This window comes from Panthera onca, chromosome C1 (assembly GCF_046562875.1).
Source record: "Panthera onca isolate mPanOnc1 chromosome C1, mPanOnc1 haplotype 2, whole genome shotgun sequence".
NCBI lineage: Eukaryota > Metazoa > Chordata > Mammalia > Carnivora > Felidae > Panthera > Panthera onca.
Genome location: NC_138346.1, coordinates 142,109,182 through 142,135,588, shown reverse-complemented (window position 1 = coordinate 142,135,588; position 26,407 = coordinate 142,109,182). Strand labels below are relative to the sequence as shown.

At 49.6% G+C, this 26,407-nt stretch overlaps 1 protein-coding gene across 5 annotated transcripts in view; it reads right to left on the bottom strand.

The window, feature by feature from the left end:
* BCAR3 (BCAR3 adaptor protein, NSP family member) overlaps positions 1–26,407 on the bottom strand; it is a 114,501-nt gene that overhangs the window by 11,107 nt on the left and 76,987 nt on the right. For 3 of the 5 annotated variants that reach the window (XM_060623795.2, XM_060623796.3, XM_060623798.3), the window contains 7 exons: positions 20,510–20,638; positions 17,554–17,996; positions 13,737–13,840; positions 11,991–12,643; positions 7,032–7,147; positions 2,750–2,921; positions 15–126 (listed from right to left, as the gene is read on the bottom strand). In XM_060623795.2, coding sequence (XP_060479778.1) covers positions 15–126; positions 2,750–2,921; positions 7,032–7,147; positions 11,991–12,643; positions 13,737–13,840; positions 17,554–17,996; positions 20,510–20,638 — 1,729 coding nt within the window. Of the gene's footprint in view, positions 1–14; positions 127–2,749; positions 2,922–7,031; positions 7,148–11,990; positions 12,644–13,736; positions 13,841–14,650; positions 15,479–17,553; positions 17,997–20,509; positions 20,639–26,407 lie in introns of those variants that run through there. The other 2 variants (XM_060623799.2, XM_060623800.3) reach the window with 2 other exon arrangements.

Below are 26,407 nucleotides of genomic sequence, written 5' to 3'. Positions count from 1 at the left end.
GACTCTGCACTCACCTCTGCCTTCATGCAGGATTTTGCTGAAAGGCTTCAGCTGTTTCTCATAGAGGATGGCGGTCTGGGTGTATTGGTGCCGGAGGGCAGTCCATGTTTTTTCTAATCTTGTGATCTGGAAGAAAGAAAGGTGTGATCATTTTGGAAAAGGCTCTCTTTAAAATAAAGTCAAAGCAGTTGAGAGCATCGTATAGAGAAAGGCTAACCCCCATCCCACCCTGTTCTGTATTGCTCTGATGGCCCATCCAGAGGCAGCTCAGTTTCTTCTGTGTGTGCACGAGTCTTTACACACACACATATACACAACTTTTTTATATAAAATGCATCGCATACATTACACATTTTTTTCCATAGAAGTAGTACAAAACAAGCACAGACAGCCTTATTTTGTTAAACTTCTTCATGAAGTTCCACTTTATGGATAAAGTTTAGTCTCCCAGAGAGTTTTAGAAATTTTTTTCCATTATGAAAGTACCTTGTGAAGATTTTGCAAATGTGTCTATGTGTGAAAATATCTGGGGGATAAATTTCCAGAAGTGTAATTACTGGGTCAAAGAATACATGCATGGTAAATGTTGATGGGAATTGCCAACTGTCCAGAGGTTATATTGATGAAAGCATGGACGAACAGAACATACAGCATTTTAATTTACTCATAATGTTTGAGACACAGAGAACACTGCCCAACCATATGATGCCACTACTCCTTTATCGTTTGTTTTAGAACAGTCAAGGCCAACACCTGCCACTGACTCTGACTGCTCTGAGACAAACCACCCCCACTCATACCATAAAACCAGCAAGCCTAAGCATCTGAGGTTTTTTACGTGAAATAAGAAAGAGGAACGGCACTAATACTTGGGGGACAAGGGCCAGCTCTGTGTTGGGTATTTGAGGAATTTCAATTAATCCTCACAATGCCCCGCGAGGCAGTATTTTGGCCTCGTTTTACAGATCAGAAACCAGAAGAGAATAGTTAACTTGCTCCAGGTTTTATAGCTGGTAGGAGATTCATTCCCTTGGCCTCTAAGAGCTGCATTTTCCCAGAGGACGGTGCGAAGCTACCAGCACCCACAGGTCTGCTGGGACAGAAAAGACACTACTTGTCTTCCTCTGGCCACCCCCTTCTCAATGTGCCTTCTCTCCCCTCCTGTGAAGTATCTGCCTTTCTGAAAGCAGCCCTGGTCTCTTGTCTGGGCCCATCTGCTGGATGCTCTTTCTTGATACTAGAAGCTACAAAGAGAAGGCACATTGAGCCTGTAGTATAGGGACAGGTTTGGATGATGATACACAGGAGGGATGTGATTCTCCTCTTGGCTTTCCCTGGGTCTGCCACTTCCCTCCCCCAGCAGTGCCCTAGCTCATTGCAGGGTCCGGAATATCCTGGAGGACCAATGCCAGCAGGAAGAGTCTGATGCTGCTGGAGGCTAGGGAGCCACCTGCAAAGGCATATTAGGTGCTTGGGGAGAAGTCCCTAATTGCTGAGTGTGATGTCATGGAGGGCAAGCACATGATCCCTCAAACATCCTCTTCGCTGCTCTCAGAGAAAGCTCTGAGCTGGAGGGTGACAGACACTCAGCTTACTCTGTCTGTTGCCTCAGCCTTCCAAAATTACAGGCAGTTTTGGCTAAGAAGAAATAAATATGATACAAATTAGAAACAACGTGAGTGAAAAATTATAACCCCTATTATAGGAGTCAGTATATCATGAAAATACATCTAGATTTGCTTATTCTAAATATGGAGCCTATGAAATTCCAGTATGTCTAAAGAGTTTTCAAACTGTTAGAATATTGTAATAGGAACTGACTCCCCCCCAAATTTCCTTGTGACGGCATTAAGTTGTTCAGCTTGTTTTTAGGGTGACCTTGCTTTAATTCATGGCTAGACCTTGCTCAAATGTGCTCTGACTTGCAGGACATGTGACTGTAGCTGTCTCCCCTAGTGGCAGTGGTGGATTTTCAGCTGTGGTTATGAAACAGCCAAGCTAAATGACCCACCCCGTGGTTTTGGTGTTACTGGTCACAGACTGGGTTTATATAGGACTAGAGGAGCCTGAGGGCGAGATTTTAAACGCCTAGGGCTTGCTCGGCAGGACAGAAACGGGAAAGCGGGAATCTGGGCAATCAAGATAACAGAACAACTTTCCTCTGTCAGGTCTGTTCGATTTTAAATACAGACTTTCAGGTTCAACACATCCTAAAAACAGCCCATCAAAGCATATAAACTGCAAATGCACACTTTCAGAAACTCTAATTAGGAGGTTATCTGGCAGATGAGCTAGAAATCTGAATTTTTTAACGGAAGTCTCTTTTAGCTGACCTAAGGAACATACTTTGAGACAAGCCACTCTGGGGATTCTCAGATAGAAGCTCCCCAAATGCCTGATGACCCAGATGAGAGCAGTCTCTATTATACAACACACATTAGCCAGACAGATCATCCTCATTGGTTCTTAAGGAACACCGATGGCTCCTGAGGATGACTCTTCTTACTGCATGCCAGAGAGAAAGTGTGGGCAGTCAACAATCATCCACTGTTTTTAAAAACAGAACCGAAACACTTAGGACACTGCTTTGGGTTGTCCCCTAGTCCAAGCTGCTTTCAGTATGATTCAGTTTACCTTCTGAGATGGACGAAAATAGTCTGTGATTTGCTAAGCATGGGCTTGCAGACCACTTTGCAGAACAATGAGTGCACACAGGCCTGCAGGGCACACGAAGCAAGTGGAACCTCACCTGTGGCATTTCCAGGGCTTTCATGATGGCCGAGAAAGAATAGAGGTCCCCCATGGAGTCTTTCAGTTCCACCGCCACCTGGATGATCCTATTGAGGGTGGCTGCTCGGTCCTCCAAAGAGCCCGTGCAGCCCAGAATGTCCACTGCGATGCCGATGGCCATCGTGTTGTGTCTGGGAGGGAGGACATCAGTGGTCAGGCCCAGGGGCGACAGGACGAGGAGGAAAGGAATGCAACCCAGCAAGAAAAGGGACTAGCTTTGTTGCCTTTTGCTGCCTTCGCTCTGTGCTGGCAGCTCAGATAATTTGGTTGCTGATTTCAACAGCGAGACCACTCCCACAGGCTGCCTGCGGCAGGGCCTGGGCTAGGCCTCAGAGAGTGCACTATCAAGAGTCAGGGCAGGACAGGGCCATGTGCAGCTCTGGATCTGGGGGCATGAAGAGGACCCTGCTGGGGTGAAGCTGCTAAAAAGTACACGTGGCTCCCGGTACCTTCTGCCATGAGAGGTCCAGGGAGACACCCGGTCCCTCAACACACTGGGGACTCCCATTCTCAGGGGAGCTCTGGCCACCTCCACTGTACCCCTGAACTGGGGAATGGAAGGAACAGGAAATGAGAGAATATGCTTGACCCAAGAAGATGATATGGGTCTTGGAACATAAAAAGGGATGAGGAAGTAAGAATGGAGAGTCTGTGTGTCTGGTCAAGAGGCCAGAAAGTGAATGGCGATGTGGACAAAGACTGAATAGCCGACCAGCAGGAATTTCCCTGTAAAGTCAGACCCTAATAAAACAGAAATCGTGTATCTGCCAACAATCCTCCCTTTTCTCATCCTGTACTACCAGGGTCAAGCTCACAGACCCAGAACAGGAAGCACAGTGATGACAACGGGACTAATATGAATGGGGTCACAGAGAAGTCTCTGCCGATGGCAGCAGCACAGACCGCAGTCCTTTCCTTCTCTCCCTACATCAGCTGACTGCTTTGGGCCAGAAAGGCCTCCAATAACTTTCTTCCAGGCTGTGGTACAAGTGCTGGAGGTGAAGCCCCATCCATAGTTTTGGTTACTAAAATACAACATGCCTTTGAAAGTCTGGGGCCACCTTGTTCTGAAAGTTCACAGCTAAGGATGTCACCCCACAGCCACGCTTCTCTCTGGCCACATGTGTTGGTCTCTCTCTCACTGCTCTAGGCCAAGGGTGGCATGATTCATCAAGTGGCTAGCATTACTACTTTCTCTAATGGTTATGAAATATGCAATGAGCTCTCCTATCTCTGAGTGTGTGTGTGTGTGTGTGTGTGTGTGTGTGTGTATGGCGCTTGCTTGCAGTGTGACCATAGGCTGCTCCCTGACTGTCCACTCCTCAATCTCTTCACTGTAAAAATGTGAGCAAGTCTTGTTGTGAGAAACAGATGGCGTGGGGGTGTAAAAATCATTAAAGTGCCATGGGGCACCTGGGTGGCTCAGTTGGTTAAGCATCCAACTCGATCTTGGCTCAGGTCATGATCTCACGGTTCATGGGTTCAAGCCCCATATCAGGCTCTGTGCTGTTAGTGCAGGGCCTGCTTGGGATTCTCTCTCTCTCCCTCTCTCTGCCCCTTCCCTGCTCTCTCAAACATTTAAACAGTAGTTGGTAACACAATTGTCTCTGTGTGCCCATCTTTCTCTGTATCTTGGTCCATTTTGTCTGTCTCTACCTCTCTACCTTTTTCTTTCTTTCTTCTTCCTGATGTCTTAATGGATCCTAACAAAATTTTTATTTTTTTATTTTTATATATTTTTAATTTTTATATTTTTATTGAATTTATTCAAGTTTTTTTTTAAATGGTTTTTACTTATTTTTGAGAGAGAGACATAGCGCAAGTGGGAGGGGCAGAGAGACACACACACACACACACACACACACACACACACACAGAATCCAAAGCAGGCTCCAGGCTCTGAGCTGTCAGCATGGAGCCCGCTATGGGGCTTACATTCACGTACCATGAGATCATGACCTGAGTCGATGTCGGACGCTCAACTGACCGAGCCACCCAGGCAGCCCCGTCAAGAGTTTTCTCATTTGTAAAGTGTTAAGGTTGAGCTGAGGATTTCAGATGTTTCTTTCAACTAACAGTAACTAATTTTCCATGTTGCCTTCAATTGATTCTTTCATTCACTGTTTTTTCCTATGTTTTAAATGGCCCTTAATAAAAGATAGGTTCTCTACATCTTTAAAACCCGGCATCATATTAATTAATTCTATCCATTCATTCAACCAACATGTGCCTAAAACCTCCTGCATATACCGCTGTAGGAAGAACAATTCAGCATGGCAGATCTGAGGCAAGAAGAGGCACTAAATGTTATACCAAGGACATCTCCACTCAGTAGGCCTGGAATGGGTGAGGTGGTAAATTAAAAATCAAGGGTGGTTTGTATTTGATTCTAAAACACAAGATGATGATGTCATTTAACCTTCTGAAATGGCTATAACCTTGGCCTTTATTTAGTAAACACACTGTAAGGAAGAAAACCGCTCCCCAGACTCTAGCAGGCAGATCCCCCAGGTCAGCCCTGGGCAGGAAGTAAGCCAGGCAGAGAGGCTCCAGGCAAGGAGCGATCAGGAGAAAGGGGAAACAGATGGAGACAGGAGTGGAATTCAGAAAAGAACCTGGAGAAGCCCCCAGCCTGCTGACCTCAGCCTGGGCCCAGAGCACACGTCCAGCATACCTAACAACACCGATAAAGTAAGGTCTGGAACCCTGGGATATTTCAGCTGAGATGCATCACATGGCAAACAGCTGTCTCCGTTGAAACGGTGACCACTGGCCCAGCAACAACAGAGGACAAGCTAGTGGAACTGAGAAGCAGGCCCCTGGGACACTAGGGAGGGGAGAAGATGCCTGGAGAGAGAGGCTAGAATCTAAGAAAGCCTGTAAGGAGAAGTAGGAAAATTCAGAAGTCAGGCCTGCCATTCTCCAAAGGCATTAAACAACAAGGATGCCTGAACAAAGCCAAGGACCATTTCCTAACCTGCTGCCTCCCAGAAGCCTTTCGTTCAGCATTCTGGATGTCTCCTATCCATGGCTGTGAAGCCAAAGCAACAGTGGCAGGGGGGTCCTTTTATCAGCTCTCTAGCCAGGTAACCTTGAGAGCAGCTGTATGGATTCCCGAGGCTACCTGAAATGCAAGGTTCACTTTTCAGGAGCTGACATCCTAGGAATGCGATGTCCACCAGCCACACAGGGCTATTTACACGTTAAAAAGTAAATAGTAAAATACGATACTGTGTCTCCCAGTCACTACATTTCAGGCTCTCAATAGCCCATGTGGTTAGTGGCTACTGTAATGAGATAAAAACATTTCAGCTGCCACAGAAAGATGTCATGGGGATGGTGGCCCTCGGGCCTTGCAGCCTCTGAAGCATCACTGGCCGCCCTCTTCTCATGGAAAGCTGGGGTCTCAGTTGTCCATCACAACCCATGTGTGTGTCATGACAACTAGGAAACTGGCTGGACAAACAGGATGCTTAAGATAACAAGACAGTCTTGCCGAAATCAGTGGTCTTTGCTTGTGTGTCAACAAGTCCAACTTCTGTGGTGATACAGGAATCTGGTCTGGCACTTCCTCTCTCTTTAAAGTTTCCTAATCCTTGCTTAATTTAATCAAATGACTTTCCATGCTCTTTAAGCAACTGTTTTACACTTGTGTTTAAGGTTTAAGTGCTTCTCTTTATAACATGCCTCGCTACCTTCTGTCTTTTTAATTTCTAAACATCCAGTGTTCACACGGGTGGGCTTTAAAGGACAGCCAGGGCCCGGGTATTTGGGGAACTTGTGAGAGAGGGGAGTGATGCTTCCGAGGTTGGGGGCCCCCGAGTGCCACCATCCCCTGTCCATCCCTCAAAGAAGACACTGTTCAGACTTTGTGCTTCCCAGCCTTTCCCACAAACTCCCACTTGGTCCTAAAGTGATCTTAAACTCAGAAGAGACAGAGGAGCCTCAGCTCAGTGAGGTGGCGAGATGTCGGAGTCAGTGTGCCTGCCACCGCCCGGGGCTGGTGGCTGGGTGACTTCCGCTGGCAAGGGCCAATCATCTGTTCTGTCCTCCACTCCCTCCTGGGGAAAGGACAGGAACGCATTCTTTGTTCCCCCCGACTTCCTCTGCGCTTTCTCTTTGTGCTTCTCCAGGAATTCCCTGGCTCAGGCTTCTGGGAGAAGGGAGAGGCGCCGGGGCGGGTCAGTGGTGTGCCCCTCTCTGCTCTGACGGGCCGGAAATGCAAGGATGGCACTGCTCACCTTTCAATTATGTCCAGGCGCAGCTGGTGGCCATACGGCAAGGTAATGAGTTCCAGCCCTGAGCTCACACCCATGTTCTTCCTCATCTCTTCGGAGACTTCAAGTATCCTAGCGACCTGTCAAGAACACAAGTTGAAACGCACCACGGACATAAAGGCAGCGCTTGAAAAGAAACACACTGTACTGGGACAGGATGGATGCACTTGTTACATTTCTTTTTGAGCAGCAGCATCCCCAAATACAGTTTCCGGATGCGAGTTGGAGGATTCTCATACACGACCGGAGTCTAAAACCTGGAGGAAAGCACCTAAATTGGTCTGCAGAATCCGCACATTTTGGTGTTTCTGCCCGGCCGGAGAATGGTGTAGTTCTGCCAGCTTTTGTCTAACACAGGCTGGATCCCGCGGCCAACAGCAGCGCCGCCTGCGCACAGAGCGATGAGCCCCCGCGGTGACAAGGCTGACTGTGGCCAAGCACCCCGCTCCGCTGCTGCGGGCTCCACCGTTCATGTTCTCACTTAACAGCAGGGCTGGCTGCTATTACCCTTAATTACGCCTCTCCTGGGCTCAGTAAATGCACCATACGTCTGGAAACTATTAGAGGCATGTACAGCGATTTGAAACCTGAGGTCTGAAGCACACCCACTTCTCCCCGAGAGGCCTTCTTTGTGTGTCCCAGACAGCTCTCCCCATCTTAGTTCCAGCGTGCAATCACGGTTTACTGGCACCAGGTATTAGTCGGCCATTTATAGTTACTACATGCTGCCTCGAAATGTTACAACCGGGTCACTGCATGTCTAACACCAGGCTAATGACGCTTCCCTAATAGTGTGACTACCAGATACAGTGGGTCTAACCAACCCTGGACACACAGCGGCCACGTGGCAGCCACGGAACGATTCTTCTCCTCCATCTGCTGCAGTTGTCCTGGACCCTAACAATCCGAGGCAACCGAACAGGCCAGATATCTTCATAATGGTCCACAAAAAATATCTGAAGTTTGGCTGATATTATTAACCCCGACCCTTCACTTCTGTGGTTGAGCAAAGCAACCACTGTCAGCCCTGAGGAAATGAACCTGTGGGAATTAGCTATCCAGTGGCGGACTGGGAAACAGGATGCAGAATTCCTACTATGCTCTCTGGGCCTCAGTTTCCCCTCTCTAACACAGCTGCTAAGTTCACCTTTCTAAAGGATTTTACAAAGGATCAAATGACTTTAAAACCTCAAAAAGCTATTTGAAAATACAAGCTGTGAGTCACTGGCATGTAGAGGAGGGAATTTTGGCTTGATCTCTGGAAAGGGATTTACACCTTGACGATGGCAAGGCAGCCCAGATGCATACCGCAGCCACTTAAGGTCACGTACACTTTGCTTGCTTGTTTAGACAGCTGCCCCATCAGAGGCTCCAAACCCAGCTTCTGGGTGGTGGGCATCCTCTAACTCACGCACACACTATGTAATGAGATTGAAAGGTTTATCATTGATTCAGTTTTGTTCTGGAAGCACTAGTAACCAGAGTGATCCCTGCTCTGAGAGAGAAGCCTCCAAGTCTGTTTTCTTTCAGTGTAAACACGCAATCCCCTGGTCCCTTTCCTGGGGGTTTGCCAGGATATGCCAAGGCCCGCTTGCCCCAAGGCTGACCTATGGGACAAGGGGATCCTGAGCTCACATGGCAGGGCTGGGATTAGGTCCCCTGGGGAAATGCCCAGAGCCGTGCAGCTCATGGATACAGAGGAGGGATGGACACTGCTAGAACATTTACTATGCAATGGACCCGGCAAGCAACATTGGTGCTCCACCATGGCGCATTCCCACCTCCCTCTGCTCTTCTGACCTTAGCTGTCCTATCTGCAGGGCCTCCAAATTCTGCCTGCTCCTCATCCTTTCTTTGGGAGCTGCTGCAGTGACCCAGGGGGAATGCTGGCCCTTCCCAGCTGTCAAGGGACCTTCTAAACTCTAATGAGATCGCCTGGCTCTGCCCACCATTTCTGCTGCCCTCAGTACAGGACTCTGATCTGGACTATGCACTTAAGGGCCTGTCTCCCTCACTGAGCTGCAAAGTGCTTTAAAGGAGGCAATAACCTGGCACTGGCTCAGAAGTAGAGACTTAAAAACATCCAAGTAAAGACCTGCTAGTCCCTCCCCTCCCCTCCCCCACCCATCACCACCTTCACTGCCCACACAGTGAATCCTCTGTAAACTGAACCCTTGACGCCCGAATCTCCACACACGTATGTCGTTTCCCACCCAGAAGATAACCTTCCCCTGCAGAGCATTTCCCACCTGGGCTGTGGTCTGAATTCCTGCATCACTGTCCTTCCCCACATCCCCCGCCGTGGCCGGCCTGGCCCACAGTACATGCTCCATCAAGGCTGAATACCTAATGCTAATAGCCGCATTCTGGGCGAGGCATGGTGTGTGGAGGCTTTACATAAGTTATTTCACTTAGTCCTCACAACCACCTGGGTAGGTGGTATTGTTCTCTTTCTCTTATAGGTGGAGAAAGTGGAGAACCCGAATTAGACTCAGGCAGTTCATCCCCAGAGGCCAACTGTAACACACTGGGCCCACTTCTAGATATTGCAACAAGTGGGTGAAGACAGGCTGCACTCTGGGTGCAGGCCAGGGCGGTGCCCATTCGCAGTGTGAGAGGGGCTCAGTGGACACCCAACCCACAGCCCCAGGAAGAGGCTGGACAGGCAGCCTTGAGACACTTAGGACCATCCATTGTCATGATGGTCTTTCTGGGGATCAGCCTGGGGTAGGAACCAGCACGCGGGCCCCAAATGCTGCCCAGTGCCTGTTCTCAGCTTCCGAGTGGTCATTACATTTGGAGTGGGTAACAGCAGCTCTCATTCTATTTCCCTCAGAGATGCTGACTGTGCCTGCTTTGTTGGCAAAGCCCTGAAAGTCAGTGGTTCCAGGAGGAGAATAAGGAAATGGCAGTGGACTCAGGAGGGAGGGAGGAACACTATCAACAGTGCTGTCCTTGGAAAATGAAGGTGGACACAGTGAAGTGGACTCCTGCTCTGGGTCTCCGCCTCACTGCGCCAGGGGGCTCCATCCAGCCCTTGTTCTAAGGGTGCCTGAAGGTAGATGGGGAGGGGGGTGCCCAACCAGGAGGACAAAATGCAAAGAAAGAAACCGAACTGGAAAAAGGGCAGGGTTCATGTTCCTTCAGCTGAGAACACACTTGAGCTCTAGATTCATGGCTGCCAAGGTGGTAGGAATGTTCTAGACCCTCCTGCCAAAGGGCAGTCAGGCATCTCACCTCCTCCTAGACTTTCCTAGATCCTCCAAGCCCTGTCTGAGGTCACAGGCAAGGATTCATTCCCTCCTGGGAATTAGGCTGATCCATTTCTCCACAAGGAGCTTCCTCAGTGGAGAACTCAGGCAGGTGCGTACCAGACTCCTGGCCTGTTGGAGTACCAGGGCGGGGTCAAGTAACTAGAACAGGAATCTTAAATCCTCTTACTGCCCAAACGGGTTTAGCTCACTTTAAAGTGAGGATTTAATATGACCTGTGAGCACTGCCCAAGGACACCCAGCCAACCACGTGAACAAACCCTTGTTCTTCAGCACTTCGCCTTTCCTGGATCTTTCCCCCAGGGCCCCTCATGCTCTCGCAACACACACACACACACACACACACACACACACACACACACACACACAGACCACCTCTCAGGCCTGGCTCAGTCCTACTTTCAGGAAGGGGTTTGTTTAGCCCAGAACAGCTAGTACCTCCTTAAATTCCTGTAGGCTGTTTTGGGAGGCGTCCTACCCGCCTTGTGAGCTCCATCAAGTGGGGACTCCCTAGGGGAGTGCTCAGAGTCCAGATTTCCTGTCATGATTCATGACCCAGGAAATGTATTTAGGAAAACTCAGCTCCTAAACAGGCCCTGAACTTTGAAGCTAATTGCCTTCACTGAGCTACACACAAATAAGGGCTTTAAATCTCACTACAGCCTCACCTGTTGTTCCAATGCATGGATTTGTCTCTATACTGGGGGACAGGCTAAGCCGACCCTGGCCTGAGACAACTGTTTTCTAGAAACATCCCTCTGAAGGATAACTTTGCTGTGGGGTCACCTATGAACAAAAGCCACCCATATCTAAAAGATGTGCCTCCTATCAAAACTGATTATGTAAACACATATTCAGTTACCTGAAAATACAGTCATGATATATGTTCAATCAAAGACTCAGGGTTTAAAATAGTATATTTAGAAAAAAACTAAAATCCAATCAAATCATATGTTTAGGCCTATGCCATTTCTGTGGAAAACAAACACACATGCCTGAAATTATGTACACATATCTGTTTGCAGAGTAAATGTTAACAGTGGTGATCATCAGGAAACTAGACTTTGTGTGATTTTAGTTTTTTCCTTTTAATCTGTATAACTTTTCTAAATTGAGCAAGTATTACTTGTGAAAAAGTCAAGGTAAAATTAAAAATGTTTATTCTACAGCCCACTTTAGTAACAATAGAAGAAATATATACATTGTGTGTGTGTGTATACGTATACGTGTATACATATATAATGTATAATAGAATAAAAATAACCTAGGCTCTGCTACTCCAGAAAGTACATTTTCATCTGTAGTCCACTCTCCTTGAACTTGACTTTCCCAGTTCTGAAGGAGCTGAGGCCAGGGGAGAATTCCAAAATCAACACCAGCTGGGAGAACTCTATAGCCAGTGGGGGAGGCATGGTCCGTGGCAGGAGCCTGCCATCCCTCTGCCCAAGGTGATTTCTACAAGCTTCCTGCCTGGGCAAAGGTCATCCCAAGCCTGTGCTTCCCACCCTTTAAATAAATCCCCACCCAGGTTATCTTCAGACTTTTTCTATGAGCAAGCACTTAAAGGGTAAGGTGGAGTGAGGCCCAACCTGACGTCCCCCTTCCAAATTTTCAGAAGCCAGAACAACACCCACCCTGTCTGGGCACTTACCACGCAGTCCATGCTCAGCATGTGCTGGGCGATGACCTTGGGGTCATTGTTGGTGAACAGTTCTTTTGCCCGCTTCAGCATTGCTGTTTCCAGGGGCTTGTTCTCGGGAGGAAGGAGCTTTGACTCAAAGTCATTGGGTCTGAATGAGGAGGCAGTCTCCAGTCGGGGCGGCACAAACTGTACCTCGTCCTCCTGCCCCTGGTCCTTCTGGGTGGCCGGTGCCTCCCAAGGCCCAGCCCCAACATCATCATCAAGGGTCAAGTAGTTGATGCCAGAGTTCCGGGGCCCTGGCGCCCCATTCTGCTTGGCCGTTAGCAGCTCCACGTAGCTGTCCTGGGCACAGAGGGGAGGCCTTGTTCCCCTGTCACAGCCTGCAGCAAAGCCTGGGTTCAGTTCACAGTAGTTGGCCTCAGAGTTGCGCCAGGTAGATGGAGACGGGGGAGCCTTGAGGACAGGTGCCTTGCAGGGCTTGGGGGGTGGTTTGGGGCACAGCTGGCTGTCTGAGCCCCTTAGAGCCTCCCCTGCCCTCGCGTCCGAGGAGACCCTCCGAACCACCGCCGGGCTCAGGGTGGGCTCACTGCCCGTCCTGAAAACGGGTGAGTTTGGGCAGGGGCTTGTGTCCACGCCTGGGGATTGAGGGGGCAACTTACAGCCTGTGAAAGGTAAGAGAGGGTCAGGAAAAGCTCAGCTGTACAGAGAACACAAAACAAAACTAGAGTGACAACTCCCCAGCCCTCAATGCATGCCTTCGGGTTTCGATTTTTTACTTCCCAAAGACAACTCAGTATGACTGTCCCGCTCCCAATCTAGGGCAATCTAAAGCATCTCAAGGGCCAGCGGGCCACACCCTGCTTCTGAGGGGATTCTACGAACAGCTGGGCTGCAGTGTCATTTTATGGTCAGAGAAGGCTAGTACAGTCAGAACAGGACAATACGTGGAGCTGGAGGGCAGTGAGTAATCTAGTCTCGCCCTCAGAAACAGAAGTCTTTAGTCACATAGCATAAGGGCCTGAGTCACTCTCACAGCCAGTGGGATCTAGCCAGCTTCAAGAGAGAGCTGAAGACACCCCAGGAAGGTAGGACAAGATGCTGAGATAACCCACATAGAAGTGGTTCACCAAGGGGCATTAGGAAAATCACCTTGTGGTCCCAAGGAAGGTCAGTTACGAAAATAGTGAACAATAATCCATGGTCTACTAATATAGTTGCTTATGAGGTTTCCCCATATCCCACACCTCCTCGCTCCTCTGGCTGAGAAAGAACGGAGAGGAGAAGGGGTCTGTCTGGATGGCTGCTCCTCCAGAAACCCCAGCACTGACCCAGCCCCAGAGATCCTGTCTCTGCCCAGGGAGGGCACTGAGACAGCAAGCTCATTTGTCATGAAGGCTATCATCGGATGGGCGTGGGTCAGAAAACTTGGGTTCAAATGCTGGCTTAACCACTTGCCAGACGGATAACTCTGGATAAGTTATTTAACCTCTATGCCTCAGTTTCCTCGGCAACTAAAAGAGGATAAGCATTCCTGCCTTGAAGGGTTGTTATGAGGCTTAAGAGCTAGCACACACGAAGTGTCCAGCTCGCTGATCCGCATCTGGATATAGTTCTACAAATCCCTTACCCTCCAGCCTAGAGGCACAGAGCCTTGTGTTGTCCCCAGATCAGGTGACTGGATGGAGCAGGGAAACAGCCTGAAGGAGATCAGGCTAACACTGTCACCCTCCTCCCAGAAAATTCCCAAAGACCTACCAATTGGCAGGTAACTTTCCGACTGGTGGGCTTTGAGGGATAAGGCTCTTCTGTCCTGCATGTGATCCAGGCAGGCTGGCTGGCTACCGCTCTTCTCCTTATTTCTGAAGCAAAAGATCAGTGGAACAGAGACGTGTCATTAAATCATAAAACCTTCAGGCAGCGTCATGGAAAGTTTTTAAGAGAAATGACTGCTTAGAAGGCGAATGGTACAGCACATCCTAACAGTAAAGGAATGTCTGTTGGAGGGGAAATGACTGCCGGGGGCGGCTAACACAGGATTGTGCCCTGGGCTCCATCCCCACGTCCTCAGGGCCAATCTGGTTAGTTCCCCGGCTGCTGCCTCGGAGCCCTTCCATCTGGTAGAGCAGAGCAGGGTCAAGATTTCACGATAGTCTCAGGAAAAACTGATGAACTGGAATGTGTACTTTTAACAGAGCTTAAAATTACTTACAGACCCAGGAGGAGTGACTTGTTCAACTAAAATGCATTTTCCACCATCCCTCGTGGCGTCGGGAAGGGAGCTGTGGGGCTGTCTGCATGTCAGCGCAGATCCCCATGTCCCCCGGATAACCCACCGGATCACCCTGGAGTACTGTCACTCTCATCCTGGAAGGACCAGGGCCCCGCGGCCGACCTTATGCTGACCTGGGGAAGGGCCGAGCCTGCGCACCAAGCTGGCGCTGGGAGGCACCAAGCACAGCCACGCGGGGAAAAGGCGACTGTCACTTTCCACACAATTTGCTAGCACTCCTCTGCTCCCTTGCCTAGTCAGACTGGGAATTTCTCTAGCACCAAAAAAGCAGAATCTCTCCTTTGCTAGGAGAGACTGCACTGCACCAGCCAAGTTGTAATGAACTTTCATCGGCCCTCCCACAAGCTTATGTTACAGAAATCGCAATGCTCTTTCCTACCTTTGCAAGCACCAAAGGAAAAAGCAAACAAACCAAAAACCCCCCAAACTCCCAGCAACAGAGAAATTCCAGCAACCCCTCAGAGATAAGGCTGGTCAGAGGGCAAATTCCAAAAGGCAGTGGCTTCAGCCGGGCGGTATTTATGCAGTGATCTTCAGAGCAGCCAGACTCCACTGGCCCAGAACGCCCACCTGGGACGCTCCCAACCTGGCTGAGCTCGCTCACTGCCAGCCAGCCAACCAGCGGGCTTGACGTCAGGGAAGGTGCGGTGCGGGCGGGCAAGGGAGGGTAAGGGAGGGCCCTGTGCAGGGTGCTTCCTTATTGAACCCACCCCACCCCCACCCATGGACGCTTCTGCTGCAAGAAGTGACAGGGCTTAGGGAGCCGGGCTTTCAATGGGCAATTGGAAAAGTGACTCTGGGGGCGCCTGAAAAGTGGCTTGGGTAGGCGTCCTATTCTTGATATCCACTCAGGTCTTGATCTCCGCCCAGTGTTGGACTCTGTGCGGAGTGTGGAGCCTGTTTGGGATTCTCTCTCTTCCAATCTCTCTCTCTCTCCCCCAAATAAACAAACTTAAAAACAAGGAAGACAGAAAAGTGGCTCTGTTAGACCCGCCTCATTGACTAAGAGACCTTCTCAGTCTTTCTTTCATTTATCTTAAGAAATAAATTTGTATTTTGGGGCGCCTGGGTGGCTCAGTTGGTTGGGCCTCTCAGTCTTGATTTTGGCTCAGGTCACAATCCCAGGGTTGTGGGATCCAGCCCCAGGCTCCGAGCTTGAGTGTGGAGCCTGCTTGAGATTCTCTCGCGCGCTCTGCCCCTCTCCCATGCTTGCTGTCTCTCAGAAAAAAAAAAAAAAAAAGTAATAATAATAATAAATTTAAACTAATTAATTAATATTTTAAATGCAGTCACTGAGGGTAGACCAGGAGGCAGGCCTTCTTCCCCAGCACCACATTGGGCAGGGGTTCCGTGCCTTGCCAAAAACTCCTTGGCTCTGTTCATGACATTAACTCTCTGTTTGTTAGTTGAGCAGCCAACCCTCACAATCACAAAAGAAACGGAGCAAAAGGTGCCCCTTTAATATTTTAAGGGATCTCAAGTCCATTCTTACTACTAAGAAGAATTTCTCTATGACACTTCTTGCCTCCCTCCCTGCAAACAGAGTCCCACATTCCACTGCCCTCCAGAAAATCATATTTATTATGATTACTAACACCTACGTGGCACTTATTTCTCTTTAATGTTTATTTTTGAGAGAGCGTGAGCAGGGAGGGGCCGGGGGGCGGGGGGACAGAGGATCTGAAGCAGGCTCTGCGCTGGCAGCATGGAGCCCGATGTGGGGCTCACAAACCGTGAGACTGTGACCTGAGCTGACCTGACACTCAACCAACTGAGCCACCCAGGCACCCCCTAGGTAGCACTCTCTATGTATCGGCATCATTCTAAGCACTTTGCAAGTCTTAAATCATTTAACCCTCACAAGCCCCATCATTCCAGGTAGGGAAAGCGAGGCCCGGAGAAGTTACATAGCTTGATCAGTGGCGGACCGGCATTTGTGCCCAGGCAGGCAGGGTCCACAGCCAGACACTGACTAACATCTACCAGAGCTTCCTAGGAGCACACGACCTGGTATGTATTACTCAGTTCTGAGCTTGGCTTCTGAATTTCTGCAGTCTGCAAATTACAGTTTATGACATTTCCTCCTGTCCAGAAAGAAAACCAATGAGTGGAATAAAACATGTGGGTTTAAGTGTGTAAGTTTAGATGCCAGGCAGCTGGAGAAGGGAAGCTGGGTAACCAAGCGGCTGGGGCTAGACTTCACCTTACTGGGCCTGCCTTTTCCCTACTCTCCTTCTCTGGAGCAGTCAGACAGCAGGCACGAGCACCCAGCTCCATGAGAAACAGGTCCTCTGTCAGCACGTGCCACTGGCATTGGAGGGCAGGGGGCCCCAGCTGGGCATCCAGTTCTCTGGACTCTTCTCTCCCCCTGTGCCCAGGTTCGGGCCACAGCCCCCAGACTCTCGATGTCTCCAGCTCTCTCAGGTCTTTTCTCATCCACCTTCGAACTGAGCTCTCCCCCCAAACCCCCAAAATGTTGTTGGACACTTGGCACTCAACAAGCCTATGGTCGTATCTCAGATGCGGCAACTGGTTTTTCCTCCGCGGTCCACCCCTTCTCTGGGCCCTCCTGTGGTCTCTAACTTGCCATTCTCCAACACACATACCAGAGTCCCAGGAAGCCGAGGTCCCAGGCTCTCCCTCTACTTCCCCTGCACAACCTGACCCTCCATGGCTCACTAACTGGTCTTCCTGCTCCAAACTCTCTCCTGCCTCTCTGGCACATTGCTGCCCTGTTCTATTCTCGGGACACCCTGTTCACCATGTCAAGTCTTTGAGGCTCCCTCAAACCTCTTAGCCTGGTTCTCAGGCCTCTGTGATTGGGCTGTGGTCACCTCCCTGAGCCGGCCCCTACCAGCCCCTTACGCGGCCCTTTGCTGGAGCCCCACCGATCTGCCTACCCCAAGGAACTCTTGTCCTTTCCTATCGCTACACGCATGCTCCTGCTGAGCCCCCACCTGGACCGCCCTCCCCTTCGCAGCGTCTATCCGAACTTTCCCTAGCCTTCAGACCAGCCAGAATCCTCCTTCCTTCCCAAATCTCTCCTGGCCAACCCTCCCCCTCTTCCTCAGCAACTGCCTCATTTAATTTTGGCTCCAAGTCAGTTGGGAACTAATCACGCACTGCCCCATGACAGCTTTTCCAATTACACTTGGCATTCTTAGTAACATCCTTTATTGTTCTTCCCTTCCCGCGGGAGCTCCTCATCTGGCTGACTAAGCCCAGGTGTGTCCAGAGTGTCCCTCGAGGTCCCAGCACCACCCCCATGAGGCCGTGACCCACCTGAGGAGGTTTCCCCTGGTCGAGCTCTGCTCCCGGGCCTGGAGGCCGCCCATGGTGAGGCTCAGCCTCTTGCCCACGTCGGACCTGCCCTCGGCCAGGCTGCCCTCCCGGGCCCGGCCTGGGGAGGTGCCGTAGCGCTCCTCCAGGCACCGCAGGGGCACCGTCCTGTTGATGGGCTGGAAGATGATGGCTCCGCTCTGCTGGGAGATGGGCCGGCGGTTGCCCACGTAGCAGCGCACCAGGCCAGGGATGGAGTCGAAGCTCTCCGTCTCAAACTGGTACTGCACGCGGCTGTAGGCCTCACTGAGCCGCAGGACCGTCCGGTGGATCTTGAAGTGCTGAGCGAGGTTCTTCCACTGACAGGTCAGGACAAAGTTTCCGGGGCTGGACAGAGAGTCACGAACCAGGAAGTCGCCATCTCGCTGCACGAGGTTTTCTGACACCTTTGGGACAAAATGGTGAGGGGTAGAAAAGGCAAGCGCACATTCATTCCTTCTAAGAGCTGCACCGCTCTCCACTTCTTTGGGCCAGCGGTGGACCACGGTATTGTGTCTCTTCTTGCTCAGTTGGCTCTTTATTTTTCCAACGTCAAATTCTTAGAAGACCCATTCATTCGCTTAAGAACTACGTGCTGCCCACCTACTGTGTGCCAGGTACTATTGTAGGCACAGGGCTTACAGCAGTGAGTGAAGCAGAGTAGAGTCTCCACTGTCACGGAGCTCCTGTCTCTAGTGGAGAGCTGCTACTTTGGTGAAGATAAACAAGCAGCAGGTATGGTATGTCCAATGTTGTAAAGTTAAGGAAAAAGTCAATCGGGAAGGGAGATAAGAAGTGCCTGGGAAGGGATGAGGGCCGTTCGTTGCAACAGGGTGGTCAGGAGGGTGTCATGAGAAGATGACATTTAGGCAGACCCGAAGCAAGTAAAGTGACAGAATAAAACAAAGCAGAAAATTCATGTCTAGGCAGTCTGATCCCTCCCCACCCCCAGCAAGGGGAGGAGGGAGTTTGGTCAGCATCTAGGAGCCTGGTGGATGGGGAGGAGAGGTCCACACATTGGTGGAGGCCAGGCGCTGTGGAATCAGAGACCTGAGTGTGGTTCTGGGCACAGCACTTGCTGGAGAGCCTGTAGCAAAGTCAGGTCAGTGTCTCACCTCACAAAGTTATAGGGAGGATTATATATTTGCATACACAATATATGTAAAGCACTAGTACAGTGCCGAGAACACAGTAGGTGCTCAAATATTATTAGCTATGAGGATGCTGATCTCCACTGTGTTGCCAAAGGAAAATCTCTACTGTGTTGAGATGGTCGTTCCTGTGGCCAGACTGCCTGGCTGTGCATTCTGGCTCTACTGAGTGACTTTGAACCAGGTACATAATCTCTTTGTGGCTCAGTTACATCACCTGTGGGACAGGGATAGTATCACCTACACAGTAGCTATGAAGATTTAAAGGAGCAGAGTGTCAGCTACAACTACCTTATTGTCACAGTGTTCAGTTATACAACCTGAAATGATGTATGACTGAAAATTTACACTCACTATAAGTGGTAAACAAATTTTGTGATCACAAAAAAGAGAAGGACGGTGGTGACGGTCATCAGTTTTGTAAACTTTGACATTTTTTCCAGGATATCCCAACATTGGAACAGTTAGAATAGCACGCTACCATGGTTACTTTAAAATTCCATCTTGGCCTTAAAAATTCGTTTTCACACAGAAATTGCACTTCTTGGAATGGGGCCTGAGGAAATAATTACAGTGATAAACATAGTCGTTATCTTACAGGGTGTTGGTGAGGGTGCCCACTAAATAGCAGAGCACCATACGATGAACACACATACAGTGTAGAATGGTTTTATAACGATTTTATAACAGCAGAAAACTCCCAGGATATGTCATTAAATGAAGACAGTGGGCTGCAAAAATATATGCAGTATGATCTCACACTTGCAAAGCCTCGTAGGAGGCCTTATATCAAAATGTTCACAGTGGTTACCTCAAGGTTGGAGAATTATGGGTGAGAGTTTTTAATTTTCTTCATTTTACTCCCTGCATTTTCTACAATCAATTTTAAACTAAAAACAAAAAGTTAGAATAAGGATTATTTCTTTGATAGTGCTGAGGCATCTGTTACATGAAAAAAAATTATCACCATGTGATGCCCTCCACACACCACCCCCCGATCCTCCCCCACCGCCCCTTTCCTGTCATGTTGTCCTGGGTAAATGACTGGCCAGATCAGCTTCCAATAAAAACCCAAGAGAAATTCTACACCTTAATTCTGGACTTCTATTTTTTCAATTTCTAAACTGTTTAGCAAAAAACCCACATTATTCATAGCTATCACCCAAATGATAGTCACACAGAGAACATCCTAGGCCAGGACGCTGTGGTCACTGGTATAATTCCTCTACCTGCCATCTCCAGGACAGGGGTCCAGGTAGGGGAGGGCTGGAGGGTAAATAGTTGCTGGCCCCACTAGGGTACTGGTGGCCCTGCTGCTCTGTGCCACTTGCCCTGATGATACTCTGTCTTCACCTGAAATTAAACTACTGTCTTAAAAGAGAAGCAGGTTCAAAGGGTATGAGGCAGCCAGCAGCCGGCCATGAGTTCAATTATCTGAACCACAGGCTGGCCCCTCACCTCTCGGGGTCATCACCCTGCCGCCACTGCCTCCTGCCCACTCCGGGTCTGTGGACCCACAGGAACACCTGCCTTTCCTCCATCCCCTTCCCGGGCAGGTGGAGATGTACTGTGGGTTCCTGACCTCAGTTCTTCCCGGCCATCTCCTGGAAGACAGGCCCAAGTTCGGTTTCTGTGGGCTAGGGTGTTCTATCTGTTTGGCTAAACTGGGGCCGACTCTGACATGGCGTTGGAGGGTAAGTCGGAAGGGTTCTCAGCGTGCTGGTGTTTGAGGACGGCAGGGCGCGCCCTGGCAGGAAGAGAGCGGGTACCTGGCGGGGGATGCGTCCATGGTACCAGGCGTGGCTGCGCAGGTCTTCGCCGCTCAGCAGCAGCTCCTCCTCCAGCTCCTTCTTCAGCCTCTCAGGGGTCCTGTCCATGACGTGCCTCTCCTTGGAGAACTGCAACACAGGGGCAGCGGTGACCTCCCACCCTGCCCAGGTCGGCCAGGCCAGCCGGCTGGAGAGGCCCTCCCGCCCGCACTTGGCCGCTTGGCTAACCAACCCAGGATATGCCAAAAGCCCTGTTCAGGTAGGGGAGCCTGGATAATGATTACAATTAGCTGTGACCTTTCACTTCTCCAGCTGCAAGAATGTAGCGAAATTTTCACCTACACACCGGGACCGTGATGGGAGAGGGGGCCAAGATGTTCCTTTTATCAGTCGGCTCAGGTAGCAAAGACAAGGGGAGCTGGGCATTGGGCACCAGAGACATGTGCGGGGAAGGAGGCACAAACGAGCCCTGAGAGCTTCCTCGTTGTGCTTGGGAACCATCCTCCCACGGAGCTGGGAAGGACAGCAGTCCTCAACTGGCTCACAGCTCCAAGCCCGCAGGACACTGCTGCCCAAAGCGCAGTCCCCAGGCTGAGAGGGGTGGCCCTGAATTCTTTGCTACTGGCAAACTTCAATTCAGGAACTGAGTCAGCCTTTAGAAACTTTTAGAGCAATCGGACAGAAGAATTTTATGTCTCTCAAATCTAATAACGGAAGTCTGACTTTGGGTTGTTGTATGTCTTTTTCATTTCATTTTTCTAATATTTCATTTTTATGACAGGCTGGAAATTGAAACCTAAAAAAAACTGGTCCTTCGCCTCGGATAGTTTGAGAATCACTGATCTAGGTCACTGCGCAGTGGCCAGGGCAGGAAGTCTGGGTGGGCAACACTGCCTCCAGGTCTAATTTAGAGTCCACGCCTACTTTCAACACGTGAACTGAACTTGGACACCTGCCCAGTTCCCAGCAAAACCCGGCTCAGGGATCACTGACTGAAGGTCATGGGAGCAGGAAAACCATGTCCCTTATGTTCTCCCAAGTTCCCCAGCTTGGCCTCAAAAGGATCACCCGATTATCTTCATCACGCTGCTCTGCACCTTAGCAAAGGAAGAGGCCCAAATCCTTCTCCACCCAAGAAAAAGGAAACAGACTTGGGATTTTACACCCGGATTCTTATCCTCAAGTCTCTGTGAGCACGTTGGCCTAGAACGGCCCTGGCTGCAGGATGCAGGGCCGCTCTCAAAGTGGGGCTCTGGTTTACTAATTGTTTCCTTCTCCCACTCTCCTCCTCACAGCACAGACACCTGCATCAAAGAGATGCCAACGCTGGCTGACCTAGATGCCCACAGGCATTAGCAGTGATGTTTGCCATCGATCATTAATTATGTACGGGTACATGTGAAGACAGCTCACTGGAAAGACTTGAGTACAGAATGCAGATTGTCAACCAGGCCACATTTACTGGTAGTTTATTGTCTGTCTTGCTTCCCAGTAGATTTCAAGTTTCATGAGAGCAGAAACCCATCTGCCTTCTTCCCTACTGCCCTCCAGCAATGCCTGAACATATTAGGCACTCCACGTTCACCGAATGAGCAAATACCCCAAGGTGAGGCCTGTCTAGGCCTTTTCCTAGTTATGGAGCTCTTCCTCTTCAAATTATTTGAAGCTCCCTATCAGCTGAGCATGTGGCCACACATTCCTCAACTTCCCTCTCTTAATGTAGGCACGTGGCCACATGACCACATTCTGACCAAGGGAAGGTACAATGCCGCTTAGTGGGACTTCTAAACTGGAGAGGCAGCACCGTCTGGGACCTGAGGAGGGAGCCACGTCCTTCCAATGGGGGAGCAGAAGCCCCAGTGGGGTCAACACAACAGTCCCAGATTGCCCACCCCCAGGTCTTCCTTGTGATCTTCTGTCTCGTTTAAGCCTGTTAGTTTGGTTGCTCCTGTCACTGGTAGCTGAACTAAAATCCTAACCGATACTGTGACCCTAGCCTCTCTTGAGCCCCCCTGACAGTCTTTTTACACCTAGCCTAAATCCTTGTGCTGTGCCTGGGCCCACTTCTTCTTGGCCTGAGCTCTGAAAACGTGGTCACCAGTAGCCATACCCTCTGTGTCACCCTCCGCTGAAACTGCACTCACCCAGATCCAATAAGCTGTTCCCATATTTCTCTTTACATTCTCCTTCCTTCCTGATGTCCAATACCCAGGCCACTTCCCGTTACCCCCTCTCCCCTTAGCATCGTTCATAAACAGCAAGATTTCTTAGCATTTTATAAACAAATCCTTCGCTCCAGATTTTGAGATAATCCTGCTTTACATTTGTTACCAAAAATATAAACTCTGCTATCTTGTTACTTCTACTCTAATTCCTTAGAGGAAAACCACGGTTGTGGTTCTTCCCCCTGCTGTGGACTGTGGAGATGGGGCATGACAGGGCATTACAGGCAAGTACTGAGGGAGGAGAGGAAAGGAGGCCAGTAAGACTGACCCTCCCTGGAGACGGAACACCAGACTTCAAACACTATGCCCTTAAGCTCTTGCATAATTTGTGAAAAGTTAGGAGTTTACACAATTGACTGGATTCATGGTTTGGGGGTGGGGAGAGGGTGGGAGATAAGGAGGGTAGGAGAGGGAGGGATGGAGGGAGACAGATCCAGAGCTAGCAAAAAATCTCAAGGGGTCTTCATCTCAAGCCAGTGACAGCTGTTTCTACTACATTACAAAGAGCCAGGTTGGCTTCTGGGAGCTTCTGCCTCAGCAGATGCTGTGGGCACCATGTCTCAAACGGCTAGCTGAACAAGGCAATTCAAAAGTCACCCCCATATGCCCATCCTCATGATTATTTGCGGGGGGGGGGGTGGTGAATGCTTTCTAGAAATTTCACAACTCTTTTTAGTCACACAGATTACTGCAAATTTTATTATTTTTCCTAAGGGCCTATATTTTATGAGACTTGCCCTTACCAGCTATGATTGTGCCACTATATAGGAGTACTGTTATACTCATGGTTGGTGAGAGGTGACCATGTAGGAAAATCTGGCAAAATGTATCCATTTGTATATTTGAGAACACCGTGACTGATATTTATGCTCCTTGGGGACCAAGAATGGTATTCTTCAGGGAGCCTGGGTGGCTTAGTTGGTTGAGCGTCCGACTCTTGCTTTCAGCTCAGGTCATGATCTCATAGTTTGTGAGATGGAGCCCTGCATTGGGCTGTGCACTGACAGCTCAGAGCCTGCTTGGGATTCTCCCTCCCTCTCTCTCTGCTCCTCCCTGGCTCATGAGCACTCTCTTTCTCAAAAATAAATAAGCTTAAAAAAAAAAAAGAAAAAAGAATGACATTCGTGCTTCACAAGAAAGGTCACCCACCATGGGAGTGGGACATTTGGCAGAATTCTGTCAATTTGCCCCAAACAACCAGAACGTGTACCAACAGTGTACCCTTCCACTTAACTGCTGCCATCTAGAGGAAAGATGAGGTTCTGCCCCGAAATGCAGCCATTTCAGTTAAGTTTCTGGGTCTTGGGGGCCACAAAATAAACTCTAGCAATTTAGGGTAACACAGGAGTACCTCTGCCCTTGGCAATGGTTTTACCCCATCGGTGTGGCCACCCCTTTGAAGTTCTGACTGATTCCACTAGTGACCCAAGGATCCTCCTGGCCTACCTTAGATTACATTCTGAGGAAAGTCCAAAAGAGATAAGTTCCTGCTCACACACAGTCACATGCATTGCTATCTCATGCACGGCCCAGCATTATGCATCATAGAGGGGCCGGAAGAATAAGTACAGGTCCCAGTAATCCAGTGGTTTCCAATCTTGGGAAAGTACAGCCAAGCACATCATACTAATCTGTCCCAGTTCCTATAGCCTTTTCTCCCAGTTCATACTTTCCAGCTCTTTCACATTTGTTTCTGCAGACGTCTTCTGAATTCAGTGTGCCTCAAAGACTGGCTGGACCCAAGTCTTCTCAAGTTTTCTGTTAGCATGGGATAGCGGGCATCTGTGACAGAGGGCATCGTGACACCCCAGAGCAAGTACAATATATCTGGGCTCTCTCAGACAGTTTCCACTGAATGGAAATGCAGCACTCACTGGCCCTTTGGATTTTATGTTCTTCCACCACCAGCAAGAAAACTCCTGAATGATCAGTATCTCACAAAGATGCTATAAAAGTTATAAACAACCACATCATAGTAACACGACTTTTTCTCCATGCTCAGATTCTCTAGCTACTCGCCCCTGAATTTGAACTTCATTCCTAGAAGGCAGGTCTGATCATTTGTTTGCAGAGCTTCTTATCTTAAGGAAAGGAGGTGGCAGAGGCTTGGCCCTGACTCGAGTTTTTCTGCTCCAGCGGGGGCTCCGGATCCCTCCATCCTGAGCTCCACCCTACACAGTAGCTGGGGTGTACCCTCCAGAGAAAGAGACGCTCCCGGGTTTGGTTCAAGAACATTCTGCCCATGAGCTTTGCCAGGTTCATTCGAGCCACCACATCCACCCACGGCCGCCACGAGAGAAAGACGCAGGCAGGTCCCATGTCTCCTGTTCTGTGGCTTGCCTGAATTGCACCCACCAGAAATTTGAAGGGTTCTTTTGGAGGGACTCAGGGTATAAGAAAAGGTGCTATGTACACAAATTAAGTAGTAATTTGAGCAGTTAAGAAAGAAAGGGAGGGAAGCTTAGTAACTGCTATATCATGGTTTCCCACTCACATGGCTCCACTTCTAAAATTTCGTGTTCTCTCAGCCATTAGTTCTGGGGTCTGGGGTGAGGTGGGTAAACTGATAACTAAGGCAAATGCAGGGGGTGGAGGAGGCCCACGCTTGTCCACCCAAATTCAAGTTTAGTTAGAAAATTCCTAAGTTACCATAATTGTTGCTTTTCAGGGGAATCGGAGTCTAGCCACATCTTTCTTACTGCCAGCATTTTAATAACCCTGATGTCAACAGATGTTACAGCACGGTGTTTAAGCATAGCCGGCCCTCGCCCTCCATCTACAGGCCACTGGCCGCTGACCGGCTGTGTGGCTTTGCTTAAATAACTTTACTGCTCTGCAGAAGCCTCAGGCTCCTGGTCTGCAGAGATGGGGCTAACAGTTTGTGATGGGGTGTTAGTAAGGATGAAAGGGATCCATATCCGTAAAGCACTTAGAACATAGCCCAGGACACAGCACTGTTACCTGTTATAACAGACATATGAGAATGCTACTCATCTGGTTATATAAAAGGGACAGTTCACATCAGAGGTGTTTTCAGTCTGGTGCATGGATGTGTAGGGGTTGGGGGTTTGGGAGGGAAGCAGTGAAGGAAAACAGCCGGCTGCCTGCATGAATGTCCACGGGCTGCCTCGCACAGCCCGCCTGCCCCAGCACCTCTGGTCCGGTTACAACGCCAGAACCAGTCCCAGCTTGCTGCGGCCGGCTCCAAAAATCATGCCTATCACTCTGAATCTGGAATGAACATCTCTGCAGCCCCACACAGCCCCGGCAAGTCTGTTCTTGACAGGCTGGAATAGCCAGAGCCCGGGAGATGGTTGGAAAACATATTCTGGACGTGCTGAGCCAGTTCCACAGACGTGCTGGGAACCTTGATTAACACGGAAACCCAAATTTCAACAGTTTTCCCAGAAAGAAAAAGCTGTTCCAGTCCAGGAGGAAAGGAGCCCAGGGTCTCTTCTCCCAAGGGCTGCCTGACATTAGAGCCTGCATTTCAAATCAGGCACAACAATAGGACCCTGCCTCTTCGGAGGAGGTCTGTGTTCTTAAGCTTGGGGACGAGGGAGGGTGTGCATGCAGTAAATTGTGGGAAAACCCCAGAGAAGGCACGACACTTATTTGTATGTAGGAGACAGTGGAGAGGATTAGAAAAAGATGTCATCTGCATTATAATTAA